The sequence below is a fragment of the Nerophis ophidion genome, linkage group LG04 (assembly GCF_033978795.1).
Source record: "Nerophis ophidion isolate RoL-2023_Sa linkage group LG04, RoL_Noph_v1.0, whole genome shotgun sequence".
In the NCBI taxonomy this organism is placed as follows: Eukaryota; Metazoa; Chordata; class Actinopteri; order Syngnathiformes; family Syngnathidae; genus Nerophis; species Nerophis ophidion.
This window is the reverse complement of record NC_084614.1, coordinates 74,985,661-75,008,985: the sequence shown is the minus strand read 5'-3', so window position 1 is coordinate 75,008,985 and position 23,325 is coordinate 74,985,661. Positions and strand designations below refer to the sequence as shown.

Here is a 23,325-nt window from a genome sequence, read left to right as displayed (position 1 = left end):
AGGAATAAGAAAAAACAATATATATATATATCCATCCATTTCTACTGCTTGTCCATATATATATATATATATATATATATATATATGTGTGTGTATATATATTCATGCCTTGAAAGAAAATAATGTTTGCCTTGGTGCCCTTCTAACTTGCCTTGGGGTCCTAAAATATGAGCACTCCTTTAAGGCAACACTCGCCTTGACCTTAAAAAGTTAAACTTTGAGGCATGAGAGTCAACATCACAGGTGTCTTTGAAGAAGCAGCTTAGCTAGATAGTACTTTATTGATTGCTTCAGGAGAGTTCCGCCAGGAAAATTAAAATGTTCCCTTAATGTAAGAGTTTCCCCTTAATGTAATTGAATGTGGCATGCCGCCAAGGAATTTTATTACCGCCACACCTTGAAAAAAATTTTTTTTTTTTTTTTTTACTTGAATATGAATTGAAGTAATAGAATATATTGTTGCCTCCAGAAGAAATCACACAAAGTCAGGCGCTATTTTTTTACTTTTATTAACAATTTTATGATAACAAACAGCACAATTCCAACAGGTTTTACCGCCCGTGCAAACACTTTCGTCTCGTGAGTCTGCGCTTTTGTAGACAAACAACAACACTTCCTTATTCTTTGCCAATCGGTGTATTTGTTATCATGGTAAAAAAATAACATTAAATCCAAACCACACGAACATAAATAAATTAGTATTAGCTGCTTTTTACAGTATGAATTGGAAATGTGTGCTGATGAACATTTTCCTCTTTTTATCAAAAGGGGCTCACATCCCTAAAGAAGGAGGATGGAATTGTATCTTCTGATACAACGGTCTCACTGGGATGTTTACAGCATTACTTTGCCAATGCAGAAGAAGCCTAAACGTAGATCAGGATTGTTTTAATTAGGGTTGGCAGACCCATTCCAATAGTTTGTCTGCTTTAGTTGTCAGTTCAGGATCCTAAATGGATCATCATTTTGCTTTGCAGAGCGGCCAGGTTCTCTGAGATATCCACTTTGCGATGCAATTCAGAAATGGACAAAAGTCTGAGTGCCCACAGTTCTGCCCAACCCATTATTCACAATGGGCAACGTCTGGGCTCCTTCAACTGCTGCCATCATTTTCCGAATTTCTCGATAGACCAGAGCAACACTCAATCTAATCAGCAGATGACATTGTAATGTCTTTAACGGAAAGAATCACAGGGCACACGACTCTCCACTTCTCCCAAGAGTTCCTCGTGTATCCAACAGCAAACGTTCCATCAGGACAGACTGGTTCCCCCGAACCTGAGCCTTTCATCTAGAAGATCTTGTCAATTGAGTTGAGAGACCAGAAGATCAATTCCAAAACATCAAGTGTAACTCAAAGTATTTAGAGTTGATTATTTAGCGGAAGCTTCAGGACCGCAGTTTCCAAAACCCACATGGGCCAATTATAGACCATAATACTTTGTGGGGGCTGATGGCTTAGATCAAGCAAGCATGTACCTCTTGACTGCTTTGAGTGTTCCTGGGTTACATCACAAGGTACCATAAATGATAAATGAATCAGCTTCACAGTGCTCAGTTTCATAAGTCAAAATGTTTTTTTCTACGATTGTTGAAAACATTTGCATATAATTAGTATATATGACAAATCGGTTTAAAACTGAGCAAATACGAGTGATGAAACGCTGTCGATGATGAAAGACCAGACGTCTGGACTCAATCTAGGCAGTAATGAAGTACACAAAACAGGAGGGATGGGAATTGTTAAGATTTATCGGTTTCAATTCCTCTTTGGATTCTACTTCATGATCCTTTTTTTTTAATCGATTCCTATTTGGAAAAAAAGTAAACAAAAAGATGGAATAGTATCAACTTTGTTTAGTTTAGAGGTAACATGACTCTACAAAGCCAACAGCAAGGTCTTAAGAGGCACAAAGCTAAGGGAAAAAAATACTTATTTAGAAAATAAATAAGAAATATTCCTCTGTAGAAGTTAACAAAAGAAAATATGTGTTGAAATGACACACAAATGTAACATTTAGACTAACATTACCTGTCTCTGTTTGGAGGTTTGTACTTAGAGTTGAGAATCTTAATCATTGGCATTTGACTAATGACTAATTGAACGTCTGGTAAGAGGAAAACATGCGACTTTCCTCTGACTACAACCGAACATTCACCAACCAAAAATCAGGAGCATCTACTGTGGAAAACGGGTACAAGTCTTTAAGCACAAACAGTCGCAATTGAACCTGTTAGCACAAGATTTGGAGTAAAAGTTAAGTGTCGTGCTTTCACTTTGTGACTTCTTCTGGACGCAACAACACAATAAACTGAAAAACAGACATTCAGTAATTATTTTCAGAGAGCATCGAGATATTAAGTACACAATATCAGTTTTCATGCAAATGTTTAATCACTGTTTTATTTCGTACAATCATTTTTGCATTTCCAGCACAGTCTGCTCGTCTGTGTTCAGGGACTCTCCCAGGCAAGAACTGACAGATCACTAGGATTTTTGGGAGGTGCACCTCGACTATGCTGGAGACTACGCAGGGGGAGGGGGACAAGCTATGCCATGCCGGAGTGTACACCAGGCTTTAGTTTTCGAGGCCATAGTTTGGCAAACGATTCCTCCTGAAGGTGTCAACAAAACCGAAGAAGCTACTCTTGATCCCAAACAATAGTAGGTAGACTTAAAGGTCCTGCCAGATTTCAGGTCAGGACAGGATGTGTGCTTCCAGACAGGCTCCCACTTGTTCTATGCTAATCCAGCTGCTAGATTACGCAATCCTGCCTCCAGGCTTTTGTCGCAAAGCAGTGCTGTGCCCGCTCAAAAACTTCAGAGGACTATTCTTGGAAGGTCTCCATCTGAGGAGGGCTGTCTGTAGAGAAGCTACCATCGCACGTTTTAAGGACCGCAGATGCTAAGTAGCTAAATCTGGTGCCGACGCCTTTTTAACGTAACTGCACATTGCCCTAAAATAAATGAGGCATTGCAAAAAGGCGTACAGTTGTCGGCCCGTTCACATCATCACCTCTCTGCAAACATCCAGATGTGCACCTAAAAATAGATCTGCTGAGAAAGCACAACAAAGAAGGAAAAATGTAGCTATTTGTTTGACAGAGTAATGCACTCAGTTCAAGAACATTCTGCACATTTTTTTGTAGTAACACCATCATCACGTAGGGTTGTAAAGTATACCGGGCTTAGTATAGTACCGCGATACAAATTAATCATATTCGGTACTATACCGCTTCTAAAAAGTACCACCATTGGTAGATCTACACCTAGCATCCAGTGTAATGACAGCAAGTTCAGGAGTGTATCTAGTCCAGGGGTCGGCAACCTAAAATGTTGAAAGAGCCATATTGGACCAATAATACAAAAACAAATCTGTCTGGAGCCGCAAAAAATTAAAATCCATATTGTCATGAGATATAAATTGAATTAAGAGGACTTAAAGGAAACTAAATGAGCTCAATTATACCTACAAATGAGGCATAATGATGCAATATGTACATACAGCTAGCCTAAATAGCATGTTAGCATCGATTAGCACATAAGTAAATAACATCAACAAAACTCACCTTTGTACATTCATGCACAATGTTAAAAGTTTGGTGGACAAAATGAGACCGAAAAAGAAGTGGCATAAAACACTACTAAGAAGTCGGAGAAAGTTATACATGTAAACAAACTACGGTGAGTTCAAGGACCGCCAAAATTAGTAACGGCGCTCGCCAAATACTCGAATCAGTGAAGCGTGTTTAATGTAAATAGTAGGGGTGTGGGGAAAAATCGATTCGAATACGAGTCGAATCGAATACGTTGTGCGATTCAGAATCGATTCTCCTTTTTAAAAAAAATTATTTTGTTATTTTATTTTTTATTTATTTATTTTTATTTTATTTTTTAAAATCAATCCAACAAACCACTACACAGCAATACCATGACAATGCAATCCAATTCCAAAACCAAACCTGACCCAGCAACACTCAGAACTGCAATAAACAGAGCAATCGAGAGGAGACACAAACACGACACAGAACAAACCAAAAGTAGTGAAACAAAAATGAATATTATCAACAATAGTATCAATATTAGTTATACTTTCAGCATAGCAGTGATTAAAAATCCCTCATTGACATTATCATTAGACATTTATAAAAAATTTCAAAAAAGAACAATAGTGTCACAGTGGCTTACACTTGCATCGCATCTCATAAGCTTGACAACACACTGTGTCCAATGTTTTCACAAAGATAAAACAAGTCATATTTTTGGTTCGTTTAATTAGATTAGATTAGATTAGATTAGATAGTACTTTATTTATTCCGTCAGGAGAGTTCCTTCAGGAAAATTAAAATTTTCAGCACATCCCCATTCAAGTTTAGACAAATATTACAGGGAGACAGAACAGGATCGCTGACGGGTCTGCCGGCTTCCAGCGCCCCTTACAAAAAAGATGAGATACAGGTAAACAAGGGGGGGGATGGGACAAAAAAATAGAAGATTAAAATAAAATAAAATAAAAATCGGTCTTAGCCTGGGCCCTGGAGAGGGGGTGCAGACTGAGGCCAAGGGAAAAAAACAACAACTCATAGCCATAGTACACATCCCTCTTCCATGTGTGTAAGAGGGAAACATCAAACATCAAAGAACACAGAGGATATTAAAGACATTAAAGCAGCAGATACAAGCAGACACTTCTACATACAGCTATGAATAAAAAGTAAAAGAAACATATGCACTGTGGTGGCCTCTGCGGTGTTCATCGCCATCGTCCGCTGGGGTGGAGGGAGCATGGCCAGAGACAGGAGCAGACCCAACAAAGCAACCAAGACAGCAGACTCCACTCTCGGCCAGTGTCCAGTCCGCATGGATGAGCGAGGATACGTCCAAGGTGACTGAGGTGTCCGACACCTGCTCACCCAGCCAAGACACCGCGAAGCCTCTCCGTCCCAGCGCTCAGTGCCAGCTCCGTAGCCCTGTCCCCTCATCCGCATCTCCGCCAGTCCCTCCAAACCGACTCCGGTGTGGCAGACACCCAGCAGCTGGTCTCCATGGCCAAAAGGCTCCCAGGAGGCAGATCCAGAAGTCCACAAAAAAAGCACCACAGAGGTCACGAAAGTGGCACCCCTTGTCACACAGTCCCAAAGGGTCCCGGACGAAGGCGCTGCTCTCTCACCGCGATGATCACAAGGATCAGATCTTCTTTTGCAAAAGAGCCGAACTTCTGATTCTACCACAATGCACATTCTAAGTGCATCAGTGGCACGTCGGGACTTCAGGTGGACATAAGACCTACTTTTGGCCTAGATAACAGTTTAGGCACACGGTCAAAGTCAGGACACCAGAGAGCTGGGTTCAAACGCCATGGCCCTTCTCACAGCAGGATGGCTTCTATTGATATTACTAGTCAACACATCAAAGGATTTCACTGCTGCAGGTCCTCCAAATCGCCCTTTTCAACCCAAGTGTCACATTCCATGTGAGGACAACAACTGCTGGGAAGTACGTATTCATTGCGTTTGGGGTCATGCATTTGATCCTCAGGTCCCTGTAACATATAGTCTACACTGGCAGACGGCGCATAGCGACAAGGGCAATGTGACAACTGGGGCCAGTTTGAGAGGCCTTATCAACCGTGTGCACTTTTTCATGAACAGTCAACTTCGTGTTTGGGTCCAGGCTGAGAGCCGAGAGGGTTCTGCTAAATCCCCGGAGGTTGTCTTCAACACAGGACACATCATGAAACCAGCCCAACCTAAGATTATGTGGAGCCAACAAGATCCTTTGGAAATTTCCTGGAATTCCACCTGTAATGAGCCACACCTGTCTTTGGGATCGTGCGATGTGCGATATCGTACTGAGGTGGACAAAACCTGGATTGAGGAAGAAATTGGAGCACAAGTCAACTATGAATTCAGCGGTGAAGTCCAGCCTGCTGTGTTCTATGAATTTCAAGTTTGTTGTTCCTGTGCGACGGGATTGATGAGCGACTGGAGTGCAAGTCATAGAATAAAAAGCTCTGAAGCAGCTCCCACTGGAGAGATGGACGTATGGGAGGATTGTGGAGTGCCTGCCACCAATAGTGATTGTGTTATGACCTGGAAGGTAGATAGCTTTTTTTTTTTTTTTGGACAATCTTTTATGTTCTGATTCTGAATAATAACTATACAATATTTCACTTGGATAGATTCACAATTGCACAATTGATTCACATCTGCACTGTGCCACTTATCAAATTCCACTTGATATTAGGTATATTTACTAGAAAAAAATTAAATCACCTCGCTATGCCAGCGACTTCCATACTTTCCAAAAACAATCTGAAATGTGGACTCGTCATACCACAGAACACTTTTACACTTTGCATCGGTCCATCATAGATGAGCTAGGGCACAGCGAAGCCGGCAGCGTTTCTGGGTGTTGTTGATAAATGGCTTTGGCTTTGCATAGTAGAGTTTTAACTTGCACTTATCAGATGTAGCGGCGAACTGAAGTTACTGACAATGGTTTTCTGAAGTGTTCCTGAGGCCATGTGGTGATATCCTTTACACACTGATGTCACTTTTTGATGTATTACTGCCTGAGGGATCGAAGGTCCTTAATATCATTGATTACGTGCAGTGATTTCTCCAAATTCTCTGAACCTTTTGATGACATTACGGACCGTAGATCGGGAAATCCCTATCTTCCTTGCTATAGTTCATTGAAAAATGTTGTTCTTAATCTGTTGGAGAATTTTCTCACGCATTTGTTCACAAAGTGGTGACCCTCGCCCCATCCTTGTTTGTGAATGACTGAACATGTCATGGAAGCTGCTTTTATACCCAATCATGGCACCCACCTGTTACCAATGAGCCTGTTCACCTGTGGGATGTTCCAAATAAGTGTTTGATGAGCATTCCTCAACATTCTCAGTCTTTTTTGCCACTTGTGCCAGCTTTTTTGAAACATGTTGCAGGCATCAAAATCCAAATGAGCTAATATTTGCAAAAAATAAAGTTTTCCAGTTCGAACGTTAAGTGAATGAATTGATTAACGTGGACCCCGACTTAAACAAGTTGAAAAACTTATTCGGGTGTTACCATTTAGTGGTCAATTGTACGGAATATGTACTGAACTGTGCAATCTACTAATAAAAGTGTCAATCAATCAATCAATCAAACCAAAAGGCCAAAAAATATAATAACACATGAAAACAAGAGGGAAACACAAAAGGATGACACAAGAGCACAGAGCTCCTGCCAACAGCAGCCACAACAGCAGCGCCATCTTGGGGGAAAAAAAAAAAAAAAAAAAATAGTTAAATAATAAATAGTTAAAACAATTTTACATTATTGCAATCAGTTGATAAAACATTGTTCTTTATAATTATAAAAGCTTTTAAAAAAAAAGTCTACTACACTGCTAGCATGTCAGCAGACTAGGGCAGATCCTGCTGAAATCCTATGTATTGAAATAATACAGAATCGTTTTGGATCGGAAAAATATCTTTTTTGAATCGAGAACCGCGTTGAATTAAAAAAATCTATATTATCGAATCGCGACCCCAAAAATCGATATTGAATTGAATCGTGGGACACCCAAAGATTCGCAGCCCTAGTAAACAGTGTGCTTTATAACAATTAGGGAGGTTTATGTCATGTTTGTCCTCCTACAGAAACCATATTAAAACAAAAAAATATATATTTTATATTTTTTTCCCCTCATCTTTTTCCATTTTTCATACATTTTTGAAAAAGCTCCCGAGAGCCAGTAGGGCGGCGCTAAAAAACCTCATGCGGCTCTAGAGCCGTGGCTTTGCCGATCCTCGATCTAGTCGATACTACTATGATTTCATGGATATTTTTTAGCGTCAAAACCTCTTCTTTCAATTTTTTTAAATATATATATTATGTTTTTAAACTCAGGAAATCTCTGGACACATGAGGACTTTGAATATGACCAATGTATGATCCTGTAATAACTTGGTATCGGATTGGTACCTAAATTTGTGGTATCATCCAGAACTAATGTTAGGCATCCAAACAACAGAAGAATAAAGTTAAAGTACCTATGATTGTCAAACACACACTAGGTGTGGCAAAATTATTCTCTGCATTTGAACCATCACCCTTGATCACCCCCTGGGAGGTGAGGGGAGCAGTGAGCAGCAATGGTGGCCTTACTTGGGAAACATTTTTGGTGATTTAACCCCCAATTCCAACCATTGATGCTGAGTGCCAAACAGGGAGGTAATGGGTCCCTTTTTTTATAGATGATTATTACATTTTAACAGAAGTGTAGATAGAACATGTTAAAAGAGAAAGTAAGCAGATATTAACAGTTAATGAAGAAGTAGATTAATAATTCATTTCCTACCACTTGTCCTTAATAATTTTGACAAAATATTAGAATGGGAAATGACACAATATGTTATTGCATATGTCAGCAAACTAAATTAGGAGCCCTTGTTTGCTTACTTAAAAGACAAGTTGTCTTGTATGTTCATTATTTTATTTAAGGACAAAATTGCAATAAAATACATGTTTAATGTACCCTAAGATTTTTTGTTTAAGTAAAGCCAATAATGCATTTTTTGTGTCCCATTTATTTAGAAAAGTACTGAAAAGTATTGAATTACATTTTGGTACTGGTACTAAAATATTTGTATCGGGACAACACTATTCCAAAGCTTCGATTTGTATTTTGTTGCTTCATAGCTTCGTTTATTGCAGGGTTGCAGTGATGAGGCGGCCACCTGTGACAGTAATATTGGACTATGAAGGATTGATCATGATATTATTACACAACTGCACATACACGGTGAAAAAAACAAAAACCTGTGGCTTTTACGGTAAAGAAAAACTGGTAGCTTTGTCGTCAGAATTTTACAGCAATTTATTTTTTCTGTATAGCATAGAAATATGTTAAACAGTGCTATACCACTGTTTTCACGGTAAAATTCTTGCAACTGAGCTGCCATTTTTTTCACATAAATTCTACTGTCATTTTTTCATTGTAAAATTTGATGAATGGCTTGTTTTGAAATCATAATAAAGCCGATATTTAAGTATTATTTTTCTTTTAATATGTATGACGCCATAATATTAGTTGCATTGTTAGATAATATTAACGTTTAAAGGCTAAACAATTGCATGCAGTACGTGGAAAGACCGAATACATTAATAAAAGTACTTTATTGACATAATATGATGTGGCAGGCCACAAAAAATGATGTGGCAGGCCAGATCTGGCATCGAACCTTAAAGTGGAACTGCACTTATTTTGGAAATTTACCTATCGTTCACAATCGTGAGAGACAAGAACACACGTCTTTTTTTTTTTTGTTAAGATTATAAAGATGATAAAAAAAACGCTTGAAGGTTGTGGCTAATGGGAGTCACCGTTGTAGCCTTCAAAGTCTTCTAAAACAACTTCAAAGCCCTACATCAATGTTTTATATACACACTGCCAGTCTATATATAATGTAGTAACAGACCCATTCATAACAATATGTCAGGTTCAAACACTGATGGCATCTATTAAACAAGACAAGAAGCAAGGAATTAAACAGAGGCAGAATTAAATTTGGCTCAATGAGCAGAAACGCGTACACCTGTACCCTTGTACTGTGTCACTACACTCTGACGAAAAATTGTACGCCTCCGCTTTTATTTGGACTTTCCCTGATTTCAGCTGTTTCTAAGGGAGGGGGGTCGTAAACAGCGTCGCCTTTGGTTACAAAACAGTTCAAAGAAAAGGTGTCTGGAGGGGAGTCCAGCCCTGCTTCCTCTCTACTTTGTATTTCTCGGGTAAAGACAATATCTTTCTGTGGATTACAATAAATCAAAGAAACAGAACACCATTGTGTTGCTTCCCATCCTACACAGTGAAGTTTTACAAGCCTTCTTCTTGGTAGGATCAAAGACAGCTTTTGTCCTCTCGCAGGGCGAGCTGAACTCAATGTAACACAAAGTTTTGTGATAACTTAGATATAATTATTCTGACACAATATGTACAATTTTTACTGTATTTTAATAATTTTTGTATTGAAGGGGGAATTTCAAACTTCCTGTTAATTTTATCTGGGAGGTAAGAGTGTGTGAAATAAAGGTGTAACTGAGACCTACGTAGTTGTTTTTGTTTCATGTTTCTACAACGTTTCTACTGGAAGTTACAGACAGTTTTGTCTGTTTTCTTCCTAGGGGGCGCTAGAGCGCAATTTATATTTTTGGGGTTTTGGTTTTTTGATTAGATCGCAATTTTCGCCATTCCTGATGTGTGTGTCAAATTTGGTGAGTTTTGAAACATGTTAAGGGGGTCAAATTACAGCTCAAAGAGGCGGCGGAATAATAAAGAATAATAGGGTCCTCTGTCCCAAAGGGACATCGGTCCCTAATTAAATCACACTAATTTAGTGCATAGAAACATGTTGATTGTCGTAAAAGAGTAATTATACCACGAACACAAATGTGTGGGGTCCTTTCTTCATACATCAAATTGTGATTTGATATTTGCCCGGTGAAGTACAAAGAAACGCTTTTTCAGTGGTTCCAAAACACGGGGGTGAGAAGCCTCAGTTGGAAGAAGAAAAATGAAAGTGTTGTTAGCAGCAGGACAGCTGACATCACTCACTGTCTGTCAATTGGCTCTGTGTTGCCATGGGAACAACCTTGATGCTCCATTGCAGGGTGAAATGGTTAAAAAAAAAAAAGAAAAAGAAAAACCATCCGCCGCATGCATGAGTCATCCCCTAACACATTCTTGCAGAGCCCCCCCTGCAGCTTGTGGGAAGCTTCCCCGGTGATTGAAAGGCAAACGTTAGCGAAGGGGACCCCAGTGGAGAGCAGAGCATCATGGGAGAAATGTTGAACTCAAAATGTAATCGGGGGCCAGGCCAGGCGACATGTGCGACTGCTGTAAAGTCTTGAAGGTGAAGAAAGAACCTCGGGTTCAACACGTCAGACTGTTGCCTTCGTATGCACGGTTACCACGGCAACCGCGCTCAAGCAGGTTAACAAAGAGCTGTTCTCATGACGTTCTCAAGTCGTGATGCGTTCCATCGACCTCGGAAGGTGGAATGATGTCACGAAAGCTATTCTTGCGCTTGTCCGAATATAAACAACTTCTCTGCAATCTTCAAACACGGTGCAGGAAGAGGAAACACAGACACTCTTGCTAGCGCTGTGGAGCGAATAAAACACAGTAAGAAAAAAAAAGTTATTTACAGTTCGGTAACATTACGATACTTAATTGTTTAACAATACGTTTTTCCACATTAAATAGTCCAAAGTGCTAATAAGGGATTTTACAGAAGTATTGTTTACACTCACAGCAGCCATCTTTGAAGCTGAGGACTTTCCCACTTTCCGAGTGGGCAATTTCTCATTAGGAACTTGGAGATTTGGACTTCCCGGTGCTACCGGAACGCCCCATCATGTTGCAGTGAGTAGGGATGGGAATCTTTTTGTAGTGCTGTGAACGATTCCATTCAAAACGATTCACGATTCAATTTTTTTTTTTTAAATAACATTGAATCCCAGATCTATGATTCTTTCCTCCATAAAACAGACGAATAGATATTACAATTCTGTCTTACTTAAAAGAAAACTGTTTATCCATCCATTTTCTACCGCTTATTCCCTTTTGGGGGCGCTGGCGCCTATCTCAGCTACAATCGGGTGGAAGGCGGTGTACACCCTGGACAAGTCGCCACCTCATCGCAGGGCCGACACAGATAGACAGACAACATTCACACTCACATTCACACACTAGGGCCAATTTAGTGTTGCCAATCAACCTATCCCCAGGTGCATGTCTTTAGTTCAATGAAATTTTACCCGATCATTTAATTAAGTCAATACTACTAATAATAATAATAATAATAATAATAATTTGAGATGTCCGATAATGGCTTTTTTACCGATATCTCATATTCCGATATTGCCCAACTCTTAATTACAGATACAGATGTATACAGTCGTGTTGTGATGCCCCAGTGGATGCATTAAACAATGTAACAAAGTTTTCCAAAATGAATCAACTCAAGTTAACGAAAAAAATGCCAACATGGCACTGCCATATTTATTATTGAAGTCACAAAGTGCATTATTTTTTTAACATTCCTCAAAACAGCAGCTTGGAATTTGGGACATGCTCTCCCTGAGAAAGGCTATGAGGCGGGCTTGGGAGGGGTGGGGGGCAGAGGGTACCAGGGAGTGTATATTGTAGAGTTAGTGCTGCAAGGGTTTCTGGGTATTTGTTCTGTTGTGTTTATGTTGTGTTACGGTGCGGATGTTCTCCCCAAATGTGTTTGTCATTCTTGTTTGGTGTGGGTTCACAGTGTGGCGCATGTTTGTAACAGTGTTAGAGTTGTTTATACGGCCACCCCTCAGTGTGACCTGTATGACTGTTGACCAAGTATGCCTTGCATTCACTTGTGTGTGTGAAAAGCCGTAGATATTATTTGACTTAGCTGGTACGCAAAAGAATCAATAAATCAATGTTTATTTATATAGCCCTAAATCACAAGTGTTTCAAAGGGCTGCACAAGGAAGTCCCTTTAAGGTTTATTGCCGCTCTCTACCTCTACCTATGTCTGTGTACACTGCGGCGTTTGAAAAAGTCATACATTTTACTTTATGCAACCGATACCGATAATTTCTGATATTACATTTTAAAGCATTTATCTGACAACCCTAATAATGATGGATTAGATTTTATATCGCACTTTTTTATTATTAAACACTCAAAGCGCTCACAGAGAAGTGGGAACCCATCCTTCATTCACACCTGGTGGTGGAAAGCTACATTTGTAGCCACAGCTGCCCTGGGGTAGACTGACTGGAGTCAAAAACAAATAAGTCGAAGTATCGCACACTTCTCTTTTTTTCTAAAGTAAATCTGTCAAGCAGATACGAATTGTTTGAGTGACTGGACAGGACAGATTTTAGGAAAAACCCCAAAAAATATATATACCGTATTTTTAGGACTATAAATCACAGTTTTTTTCATAGTTTGGCCAGGAGTGCGACTTATACTCAGGAGCGACTTAAGTGTGAAATTATTAACACTTTACCATAAAATATCAAATAATGTTATTTAGCTCATTCACTAGACGTATAAGATTTCATGGGATTTAGCGATTAGGAGTGACAGATTGTTTGGTAAACTTATAGCATGTTCTATATGTTATAGTTATTTGAATGACTCTTACCATAATATGTTACGTCAACATACCAGGCACCTTCTCAGTTGGTTATTTATGCGTCATATAACGTACACTTATTCAGCCTGTTGTTCACTATTCTTTATTTATTTTAAATTGCCTTTCAAATGTCTATTCTTGGTGTTGGGTTTTATCCAATACATTTCCCCAAAAAATGCGACGTATATGTTTTTTTTACTGCTTTATTATGCATTTTCGGCACGTGCGACTTATACTCCGGAGCGACTTATACTCCGAAAAATACGGTACTTTAAATTTTTTCAATCGATTTCGAATTGCTACATAAAAAGAATAGCGAATCGTTCCAAAAAACTTTTTTTTTCTTTATTATTATTTTTTTTTTAGCTGTTCAGCAATATCTTGCTTTGTCCGTCATCATGACTGTTACTTAGACTTGGACTTAGACAAACTTTATTGATCCACAGTGGAAATTGTTCCACACGGTCGTTCAGTTACAAAGGATGGAAAGGATAAGCAGGTATAAAATAGACTAAAAATGTAACATAGTCGCAATATAAAATATAACATATATATAATATTAAAATATTATATATACAGTATATAATATATACTGATATATTATATTTTGATATATTATATACAATATATAACAGATCCCAATTACCATGTGCAAAATGACAGTATATGTAACAGCTGCAGCATAAAATAGAGAGTAGATCCAGCAGAAAAAATGGACATTATAAAGAAAGAGAGGTAGCTAACATAGAAGGTGTCAGGTAATAGACAGATATCACCTAGTGCTGTATGCTGAGTGATCATACAGCTGGATGGAGTGCGGAATGAAGGAGTTCAACTACAAATATTATCTATATTACTGTCACTGTGTGAAAATCAATAAAAATGAAATTTAAATAAAATAATTTTTTTTCAAGGTATTTATATCAAATATATCAATTATTTGTATTCATTTTAAATGGCGGAAAAACATAAAAAGGTGTGTTTTAAGTGCACATTTTTTAAACAATCATGTTATTTTGAAATTCTAGCCAAAGAGGAAAAGTGGGCGGGGCCAGTATATTTTGCGTGACCTTCGCTAGCCTTACTTCACCTCTTCACTTTGTCAGCACTCAATCTGTTTCTGCCAGCGTTCTGCACTCCTGCTTCCACGTCGACGGCTGCGTGAATGCTCTCCATCTGCTGTCTTCGTGTCGATGATATGCAAACGCTCTCATGGCTTGGCGAGCGTGACTTCATCCCGTTCGCACGCCACATGTCGGCCAAGGTTGTGACACATTATTAGCTGAGATGATTTCTTTACAGGAACACGCTTGTTGTTCTTTGTTGATACTTGCAGCGCCATTGAGCTCTAATCCCCCCACGCTCCTCACGACGTCACCGCCGTCTCATTGGCGCGCTGTCTTTTTGTCCGGCGGGAGACCCCCAGCCAATCAGAGGCTCCTCGCCTCTGATGGCGGTGGTGCGAGTCAGGACAAGAGAGAGAGAGAGAGAGAGAGAATGGAGGGGGTTTCTATGAATGGAAAGATGGAGGAGACCATCTTGGCTTCTCTGTCGTCGCTGCAACATTTGCATTCGGCCCCGATTCCTGAAACTATTTTTGTGTCCGTCCCTTTTCAAGACCGGAGGACAAAATTGCCCTGTGAATAAATGTGTAACTTAGAACAGTGGTTCTCAATCTTTTTTCAGTGATGTACTACCTGTGAACATTTTTTTAATTCAAGTACCCTCTAATCAGAGCAAAACATTTTTGGTTGAAAAAAAGAGATAAAGAAGCAAAATACAGCACTATGTCATCAGTTTCTGATTTATTAAATTGTATAACAGTGCAAAATATTGCTCATTTGTAGTGGTCTTTCTTGAACTATTTGGAAAAAAAGATACACAAATAACTAAAAACTTGTTGAAAAATAAACAAGTGATTCAATTTTAAATAAAGATTTCTACACATAAAAGTAATCAACTTAAAGTGCCCTCTTTGGGGATTGTAATAGAGATCCATCTGGATTCATCAACTTCATTCTAAACATTTCTTCACAAAAAAAAAAACTTTAACATCAATATTTATGGAACATGTCCACAAAAAATCTAGCTGTCAACACTGAATATTGCATTGTTGTATTTCTTTTCACAGTTCATGAACTTACATTCATATTTTGTTGAAGTATTATTCAATAAATATATTTATAAATGATTTTTGAATTGTTGCTCTTTTGAGAATATTTTTTAAAAATCTCTCGTACCCTTTGGCATACCTTCAAGTACCCCAAGGGGTACGCGTACCCCCATTTGAGAACCACTGACTTAGAAGAATCTATGTGGACTCGTGAGTAAACATGGATATTTTAAATGAGTGGTTTTACAGCGCTTCACTTGCTCCACATTTTATGTTAGAACCTTATTACGAAATGGAAATAAATTCCTTTTTGTCCTCAAAATTCTACACACAATACCACATGTTTTTTTGTTTCATTGAAAAAAATTAACTTAAAACAATCACATGTATGTATCTATTTACACTTTTTGGTTGTTCTTTTTCTAAATAAATTAGCTAGACATAAAAAAAAGTACGTATTAAATTTTGGAATAAGGCTGTAACATAACAAAATGTGGAACTTACCATGAATTGATTAACGTAGACCCCGATTTAAACAAGTTGACAAACTTATTCGGGTGTTACCATTTAGTGGTCAATTGTACGGAATGTGTACTGAAGTGTGCAATCTACTAATAAAAGTTTCAATCAATCAATCAATCAATCAAAACAAGTGAAGCGGTGTGAATACTTTCCGAACGCACAGTAGATCCGCTACATACCTTTTAAAATGTACTTCAACTAAAGGAAGCAGTGTTGAGAGGTTGCCATGGTTACCCGTCACACGTGTTTGGCGCTGATATTTGGCATTTTGACGTACAGAAGTATCGGCCTTTATCGATATCATCCTTATTTTAAATCATTTTCTTGCTACAACAGAACTACATCAGCAGCTGTAATGTATACACATTACAGCTACAAGGGCGGCATAGCTCGGTTGGCAGAGAGGCCGTGCCAGCAACTTGAGGGTTCCAGGTTCGATTCCCGCTTTCGCCATCCTCCTCACTGCCGTTGTGTCCTTAGGCAAGACACTTTACCCACCTGCTCCCAGTGCCACACTGGTTTAAATATAACTTAGATATTGAGTTTCACTATGTAAAGCGCTTTGAGTCACTAGAGAAAAGGTGCTATATAAATATAAATTCACTTCACATGATATCTTTATGTAGTATTAAAATACAAATCACTCTCCCGTTCTCTCCCACCTGCTTGTCACCTACAGTGTCAAAACTTCCATATTTTGCCGTGGGAATCCAGTTTTTGTCCTTCATTCCTGGCGTCTTTCCGCCTCTCCCTGATTGTTTTGTCCAGCGATCGGGTCGCTCAGCAACACTCGCAGCGTGGGCTCATTAAAGGAGTGCCACGAGTTTCATGTTCCGTGATTCAATCAAATAACATGACAGAGATGGATGGACAGGAAGACAACAGGAAATATTTTTTCACAATGTTTGGATTTTTGGCAGGTTGGATACTTTTTATATAAGTAAAGAGTAGCAGGCAGCAGCTCACACATTCTCATACTTTCTGTGACATCCGGGAATAAATGTCCGCCATCTTGATAACTGTCTCAACTAGAGATGTCCGCTAATATTATCGGCCGATAAATGTTCTAAAATGTGATATCGGAAATTATCGGTATGTGTTTCAAAAAGTTAAATTTATGACATTTTAAAACGTCGCTGTGTACACGGATGTAGGGAGAAGTACTGAGCGCCAATAAACCTTTAAGGCACTGCATTTGCGTTCCGGCACAATCACATAATATCTACGGCTTTTCACACACACAAGTGAATGCAACGCATACTTGGTCAACAGCCATACAGGTCACACTGAGGGTGGCCGTATAAACAACTTTAACACTGTTACAAACATGCGCCACATGGTGAACCCACACCAAACAAGAATGACAAACACATTTCGGGAGAACATATGCACCGTAACACAACATAAACACAACAGAACAAATACCCAGAACCCCTTGCAGCACTAACTCTTCCGGGACGCTACAATATACCAACCCCGCCCCCGTCAGCCTCCACATGCTCTCTCAGGGAAAGCACGTCCCAAATTCCAAGCTGCTATTTTGATGCATGTTAAAAACAATAATGCACTTTGTGAATTCAATAATAAATATGACAGTGCCATGTTGGCATTTATTTTTTTCCATAACTTGAGTTGATTTATTTTGGAAAATCTTGTTACATTGTTTAATGCATCCAGCTGGGCATCACAACAACATTAGGCATAATAATTTGTTAATTCCACGGCTGTATATATCTGTATCGGTAATTAGGAGTTGGACAATATCGGAATATCGGCAAAAAATCCATTATCGGACATCTCTAGTCTCAACCATACTAATCTACGGGAAGGAGCTTAGTACTGTTTTTATTGAAATGTTGGCATTTTTTCAGGGTTCCTCACGGGGGAAAACACAAAATGTATTAAAGCCATAAACTGCAAAAAAAAATGGGGTCGATGACGAGTTATTTTGATGTGGAGAAATAACATTTCTTTACCAATTTCTCCAGGAGATTTTCTATACTTCGAAACGCAAACGTCCATGCTCCTCCTGTACATACATAATAAATGTTTGTGAAATTCTGGACGTTTCTTGATGCAAAATGAACAACATTAGCGCTGCATAAAACATGTCGCTACTGGTACTACGTTTACCAAAACATCATGTTGAAAAAACAACTTCAAGTCTTGTCCAGATTTTTACTGACGTAAACTATTCATTAGGGGTGTGGGAAAAAATCGATTCGAATATGAATCAAATCGTTTACGTTGTGCGATTCAGAATCGATTCTCATTTTTTTAAAATCGATTATTTTTTTAAAATTATTTTAATTTTTTTTTTTTTTTTTTTATCAATCCAACAAACCACTACACAGCAATACCATAACAATGCAATCCGATTCCAAAACCAAACCTGACCCAGCAACACTCAGAACTGCAATAAACAGAGCAATTGAGAGGAGACACAAATGAGACACAGAACAAACCAAAAGTAATGAAACAAAAATGAATATTATCAACAACAGTATCAATATTAGTTATAATTTCAGCATAGCAGTGATTAAAAATCCCTCACTGACATTATCATTAGACATTTATAAAAATTAAAAAAAAGAACAATAGTGTCATGTACATCCTATGATGATTAACTTGTGTGATGACTGTATTATGTTGATAGTATATATTTGTACCATGAATTGATTAACGTGGACCCCGACTTAAACAAGTTGAAAAACTTATTCGGGTGTTACCACTTAGTGGTCAATTGTACGGAATATGTACTGTACTGTGCAATCTACTAATAAAAGTATCAATCAAACAGTGGCTTACACTTGCATCGCATCTCATAAACTTGACAACACACTGTGTCCAATGTTTTCACAAAGATAAAATAAGTCATCTTTTTGGTTCGTTTAATAGTTAAAACAAATTTACATTATTGCAATCAGTTGATAAAACATTGTACCGTACAATTATAAAAGCTTTTTTTTTTTTTTAAATCTACTACTCTGCTAGCATGTCAGCAGACTGGGGTAGATCCTGCTGAAATCCTATGTATTGAATGAACACAGAATCGTTTTGAATCGGAAAAATATCGTTTTTGAATCGAGAATCGGATCAAATCGAAAAAATCGATATATTATCGAATCGTGACCCCCAAGAATCAATATTAAATTCGAATCGTGGGACACCCAAAGATTCACAGCCCTACTATTCATGTTTAAATATCCTTGACTGCAAATTTGTTATCGGTTAATAATCGGTATCGCTATTGGCCCTTAAACAAATGGGATTGGCGGACCTCTACCTGGGACTCATGGCACCTTGTTGTCAGCCTCCTAGCCGCACGTTGACCGACTGCTTGTAGGTCCAGAAGGTGCTAACTGTCCTCTCTCCTCCCCCAACTCAAAACGCAGTAACTGCCCGTGCTCCTTGGCGGCGGCTCTGGCCAGAGCGACGTCCGACAGCATCCTGCAGAGCGACCTCACCATCCACCACCTCGTCAAGAGTGGAGAAGACGGCGTCGGCCCCTTACCACGTGAGGCACCACCACCACACTACACACACACATACTGGTTATTATTTGGAATGGTTTTGGATCATGACTTGTGGGGACCACCCTTTCTACAGGTTGTGGAGGCATAAAAAAAAAAATGAGGTAAAATGGCCACTGCCCAGTTAGCTCATACACGTCTTTAAATCTCTGGATTGATAGAGTGATTTGCTGATCATTCTTGCTGGGGACCCTGGGGAAAAAGAGTTAATATGGTTCATGGGGACCACATTTAAATAATTTTGCACAATTCACACAAATGTGTACGTGACTATTGAGGACCATTAAAAAATAATAAATAAATAAAAAAAAAGATCTATTTAGACGGTAAACATGTTTACTTTTCAGTAGCAATGTAAATTTTGGTTCGGTACGTACCTCGGTTTAGAGGCCACGGTTCGGTTCATTTTTGGTACAGTAAGAAAACAACAAAATACAGATTGAACTTTGACAGTATCTTGTTAGACCCTCTCCAAGGTTCTCATAGTCATCATTGTCACCGATGTCCCACTGGGTGTGAGTTTTCCTTGCCCTTATGTGGGTTCTTCCGAGGATGTCGTAGTGGTTTGTGCAGCCCTTTGAGACACTTAAGATTTAGGGCTATATAAATAAACATTGATTGATGCACCTGGGGATAGGTTGATTGGCAACACTAAATTGGCCCTAGTGTGTGAATGTGAGTGTGAATGTTGTCTGTCTATCTGTGTTGGCCCTGCGATGAGGTGGCGACTTGTCCAGGGTGTACCCCGCCTTCCGCCCGATTGTAGCTGAGATAGGCGCCAGCGACCCCAAAAGGGAATAAGCGGTAGGAAATGGATGGATGGATGATTGATTGATATAATTTTTTGGGTTATTTATTTACCAAATTTGGGCTTCATGGTGGCAGAGGGGTTAGTGCGTCTGCCTCACAATACGAAGTTCCTGCAGTCCTGGGTTCAAATCCAGGCTCGGGATCTTTCTGTGTGGAGTTTGCATGTTCTCCCCGTGAATGCGTGGGTTCCCTCCAGGTACTCCGGCTTCCTCCCACTTCCAAAGACATGCACCTGGGGATAGGTTGATTGGCAACACTAAATTGCCCCTAGTGTGTGAATGTGAGTGTGAATGTTGTCTGTCAATTTGAGTTGGCCCTGCGATGAGGTGGCGACTTGTCCAGGGTGTACCCCGCCTTCCGCCCGATTGTAGCTGAGATAGGCGCCAGCGCCCTCCCCGCGACCCCAAAAAGGGAATAAGCGGTAGAAAATGGATGGATGGATGGATTTACCAAATTTGCATAATCTTCCACCAGTATATTTTTCTTAGTGGAATATTTGATGTGAAGTAATGGGAACCTTGGATAGGTCAATAATTCATAATAACATAGATTTTGATTCAATATTATGTTTTGAGCAATGACATTTTGAAAGAAAAAAAAACTGCTTTGTTTTATTAGTCAACATTGCAACTTTTTCTAAATTACATTTAACCTTCAAGCTTTTTTATTTCACTTTTGATGTTTTTGTTTATTTTAATAGTATTTTTAGAATGTGCCGAGGGCCTTTAAAACATTAGCTTAAGCCGCAAATGGCCTCCGGGGCACACTTTTGACACCCCTGCTATAGATAATAAAAAAATAAATCTGATAAATCTATGGGTAAAAAGCAAAGCCTGGCGACGCAGGCGCATTTATCATAACTCTCTCGCTCTCTGCCCCTCCTTCACGAATGCTGCTGCTGCGCACACAAATTTTTTTTTTTTAACTGCTTCTTAACCCTGAACGTACATTGAAAATACATGCAACCCTAACTCAAAAGGCTGAACATTTGAGGCATTTAAGAAACTCCGCCCTGACAGCCCGGCAAAGGAGGACATGTCTGGTGAAAAGAGAAGGTATGGTCAGTCTATCGTAACCCGATCGCTGTTAGCACCGAACATGTCCTCTTTTGCTAGCATGCTAGCAGCGTTTCTTAAATGCTTCGGCATTTTGAGTATTGTTTACTCTACTTCAGGGGTGGGGAACCTATGGCTCAAGAGCCAGATGTGGCTCTTTTGATGACTGCATCTGGCTCTCAGATAAATCTTAGCTGACGTTGTTTAACACAATAAGTAATGAATAATTCCGCTGGTAATCACACTGTTAAAAATAACGTTCAAATTATAAAACATTCTCATGCATTTTAATCCATCCATCCGTTTTCTATCGCACCTGTTCAAAATGTCGCATTATTGGTAAGAATGATTATATTTATTATTGGTTAACTTTATCAATCAATCAGTCAATTAATGTTTATTTATATAGCCCTAAATCACAAGTGCCTCAAAGAGCTGCACAAACCACAACAACATCCTCGGTAGGGCCCACATAAGGGCAAGAAAAAACTCACTCCAGTGGGACGTTGACAATGGTGACAATGAGAAACCTTAATAACAATGTTATTAAAAAGAATAAGAGACTTATACTATAAAAATGGTCTTACTTAAAAATGCACGCATTTAGGTGTATTCAATGTTAAAAAATATTGTATGGCTCTCACGGAAATACATTTTAAAATATTTGGCTTTCATGTCTCTCTCAGCCAAAAAGGTTCCCGACCCCTGCTCTACTTAATATGTCTGTGTGGAAACTCGTTCGGTACACCTCCGCACCGAACCGAAACCCCCGTACCGAAACGGTTCAATACAAATACATGTACTGTTACACCCCTACTTTTCAGTAAACATGTTTTATGGGCCAACGCTTAAACATCACTTAGGCATCTTCAGAATGGATCTGACTATCATCTAAAAAGTTTTCCTTTTAGGGCAAATCCAGGCAAATTAAGGTCGGGGGGCCAAATTCGGCCCGTTGAGCTTTTTCAATCTGTCCCGCCGGACATTCCCAAATAATTTTATTAGATCTTTAAGATGGAAAGTGTAGCTGCCATTATGATGTGCAGTGAGTAAGCCTTGAACCATACAAAGTATTTCAATGGTTGGAATATGCGCTTATGGATGATATACCAGTTACTATGGTCGTCTAATTAGTTACTATAGTAATGTAAGTCACAGCAGCTCAGACGAGGCACCAAGCAGTGTGGGCGGGGAGCGTTTACACAGACGCGGAAGGAGATTTTCACAACAAAGTTCTAAAGCTTAGTGATGTATCAGATATATCAGATTGTAGGTGGGTTTATTTTGTACGCGTTCATATTTCACTTTTTGTTGCATTTCACTTGATTGTAAAATGTGTCGATCGAAAGGGGGTGTGAGGTTCATATTTTGTCAATATTCAGCGTTTTATCTTTCATAGAAAAATTTAAAATTCCATTGTTTTTTAAGGCGGTCTATCATAACGTTTTTAGCATTCAATCAGACATTGTGAGGTTTTGTATGAGTGTTAAAAAAATAGATATACCAGCCCCCAGACACATTTTTTTCTCTAAATGTGGCCCACCGAGTCAAAATATTTGCCCTGGCCTGCTTTAGGGGACCTGTTTTTTGTCCCCATACCGCCAGAGGTCCCCTACAGGTGACTGTGTAAACAGAGCAATGTCCCCATTAAGTAAGCATTGCCAGAACACACACACACACACACACACACACACAGCAACCAGGGCTTTGTCCTACTTCTCCCGCCGTGATGATGCTTATGCTGAAACTAGGCCACTAGGGGGGTTCTATAAACATCTGTCTGAGACGTCTTCGTGCTAGCCAACTTGTAATGATGCCATCCGTCAATTGTTTGTTTTTCAACCTCTGACTGCAGCCAGCATGACAAGACTGGCAACCAGCAGACTTGGGAGGATCTTCATTCTGTTTAGTTATGTAGGGAAAAAAACAAACACCAGACTTGACACACAACTATATCAATCAATCAATCAATGTTTACTTATATAGCCGTAAATCACGAGTGTCTCAAAGGGCTGCACACGCCACGACGACATCCTCTGCTCAGATCCCACATAACCATTTCAAATGGCAACTCTCTTGCGTTAAGAAACACTGGAATAAATTAAGACAAT

At 39.2% G+C, this 23,325-nt stretch overlaps 2 protein-coding genes across 2 annotated transcripts in view; both read left to right on the top strand.

Annotated features, from left to right (window-relative positions):
• The window catches only part of LOC133551882 (protein phosphatase 1E-like), a 291,522-nt gene that overhangs the window by 249,141 nt on the left and 19,056 nt on the right, over positions 1–23,325 (top strand). The gene's annotated exons all lie outside the window — the stretch shown is intronic.
• The window catches only part of LOC133551881 (protein phosphatase 1E-like), an 88,667-nt gene that overhangs the window by 46,286 nt on the left and 19,056 nt on the right, over positions 1–23,325 (top strand). The window contains exon 3 of the mRNA XM_061899061.1: positions 19,212–19,333. Within this exon, the coding sequence (XP_061755045.1) occupies positions 19,212–19,333 (122 nt within the window). The remainder of the gene's footprint in view (positions 1–19,211; positions 19,334–23,325) is intronic.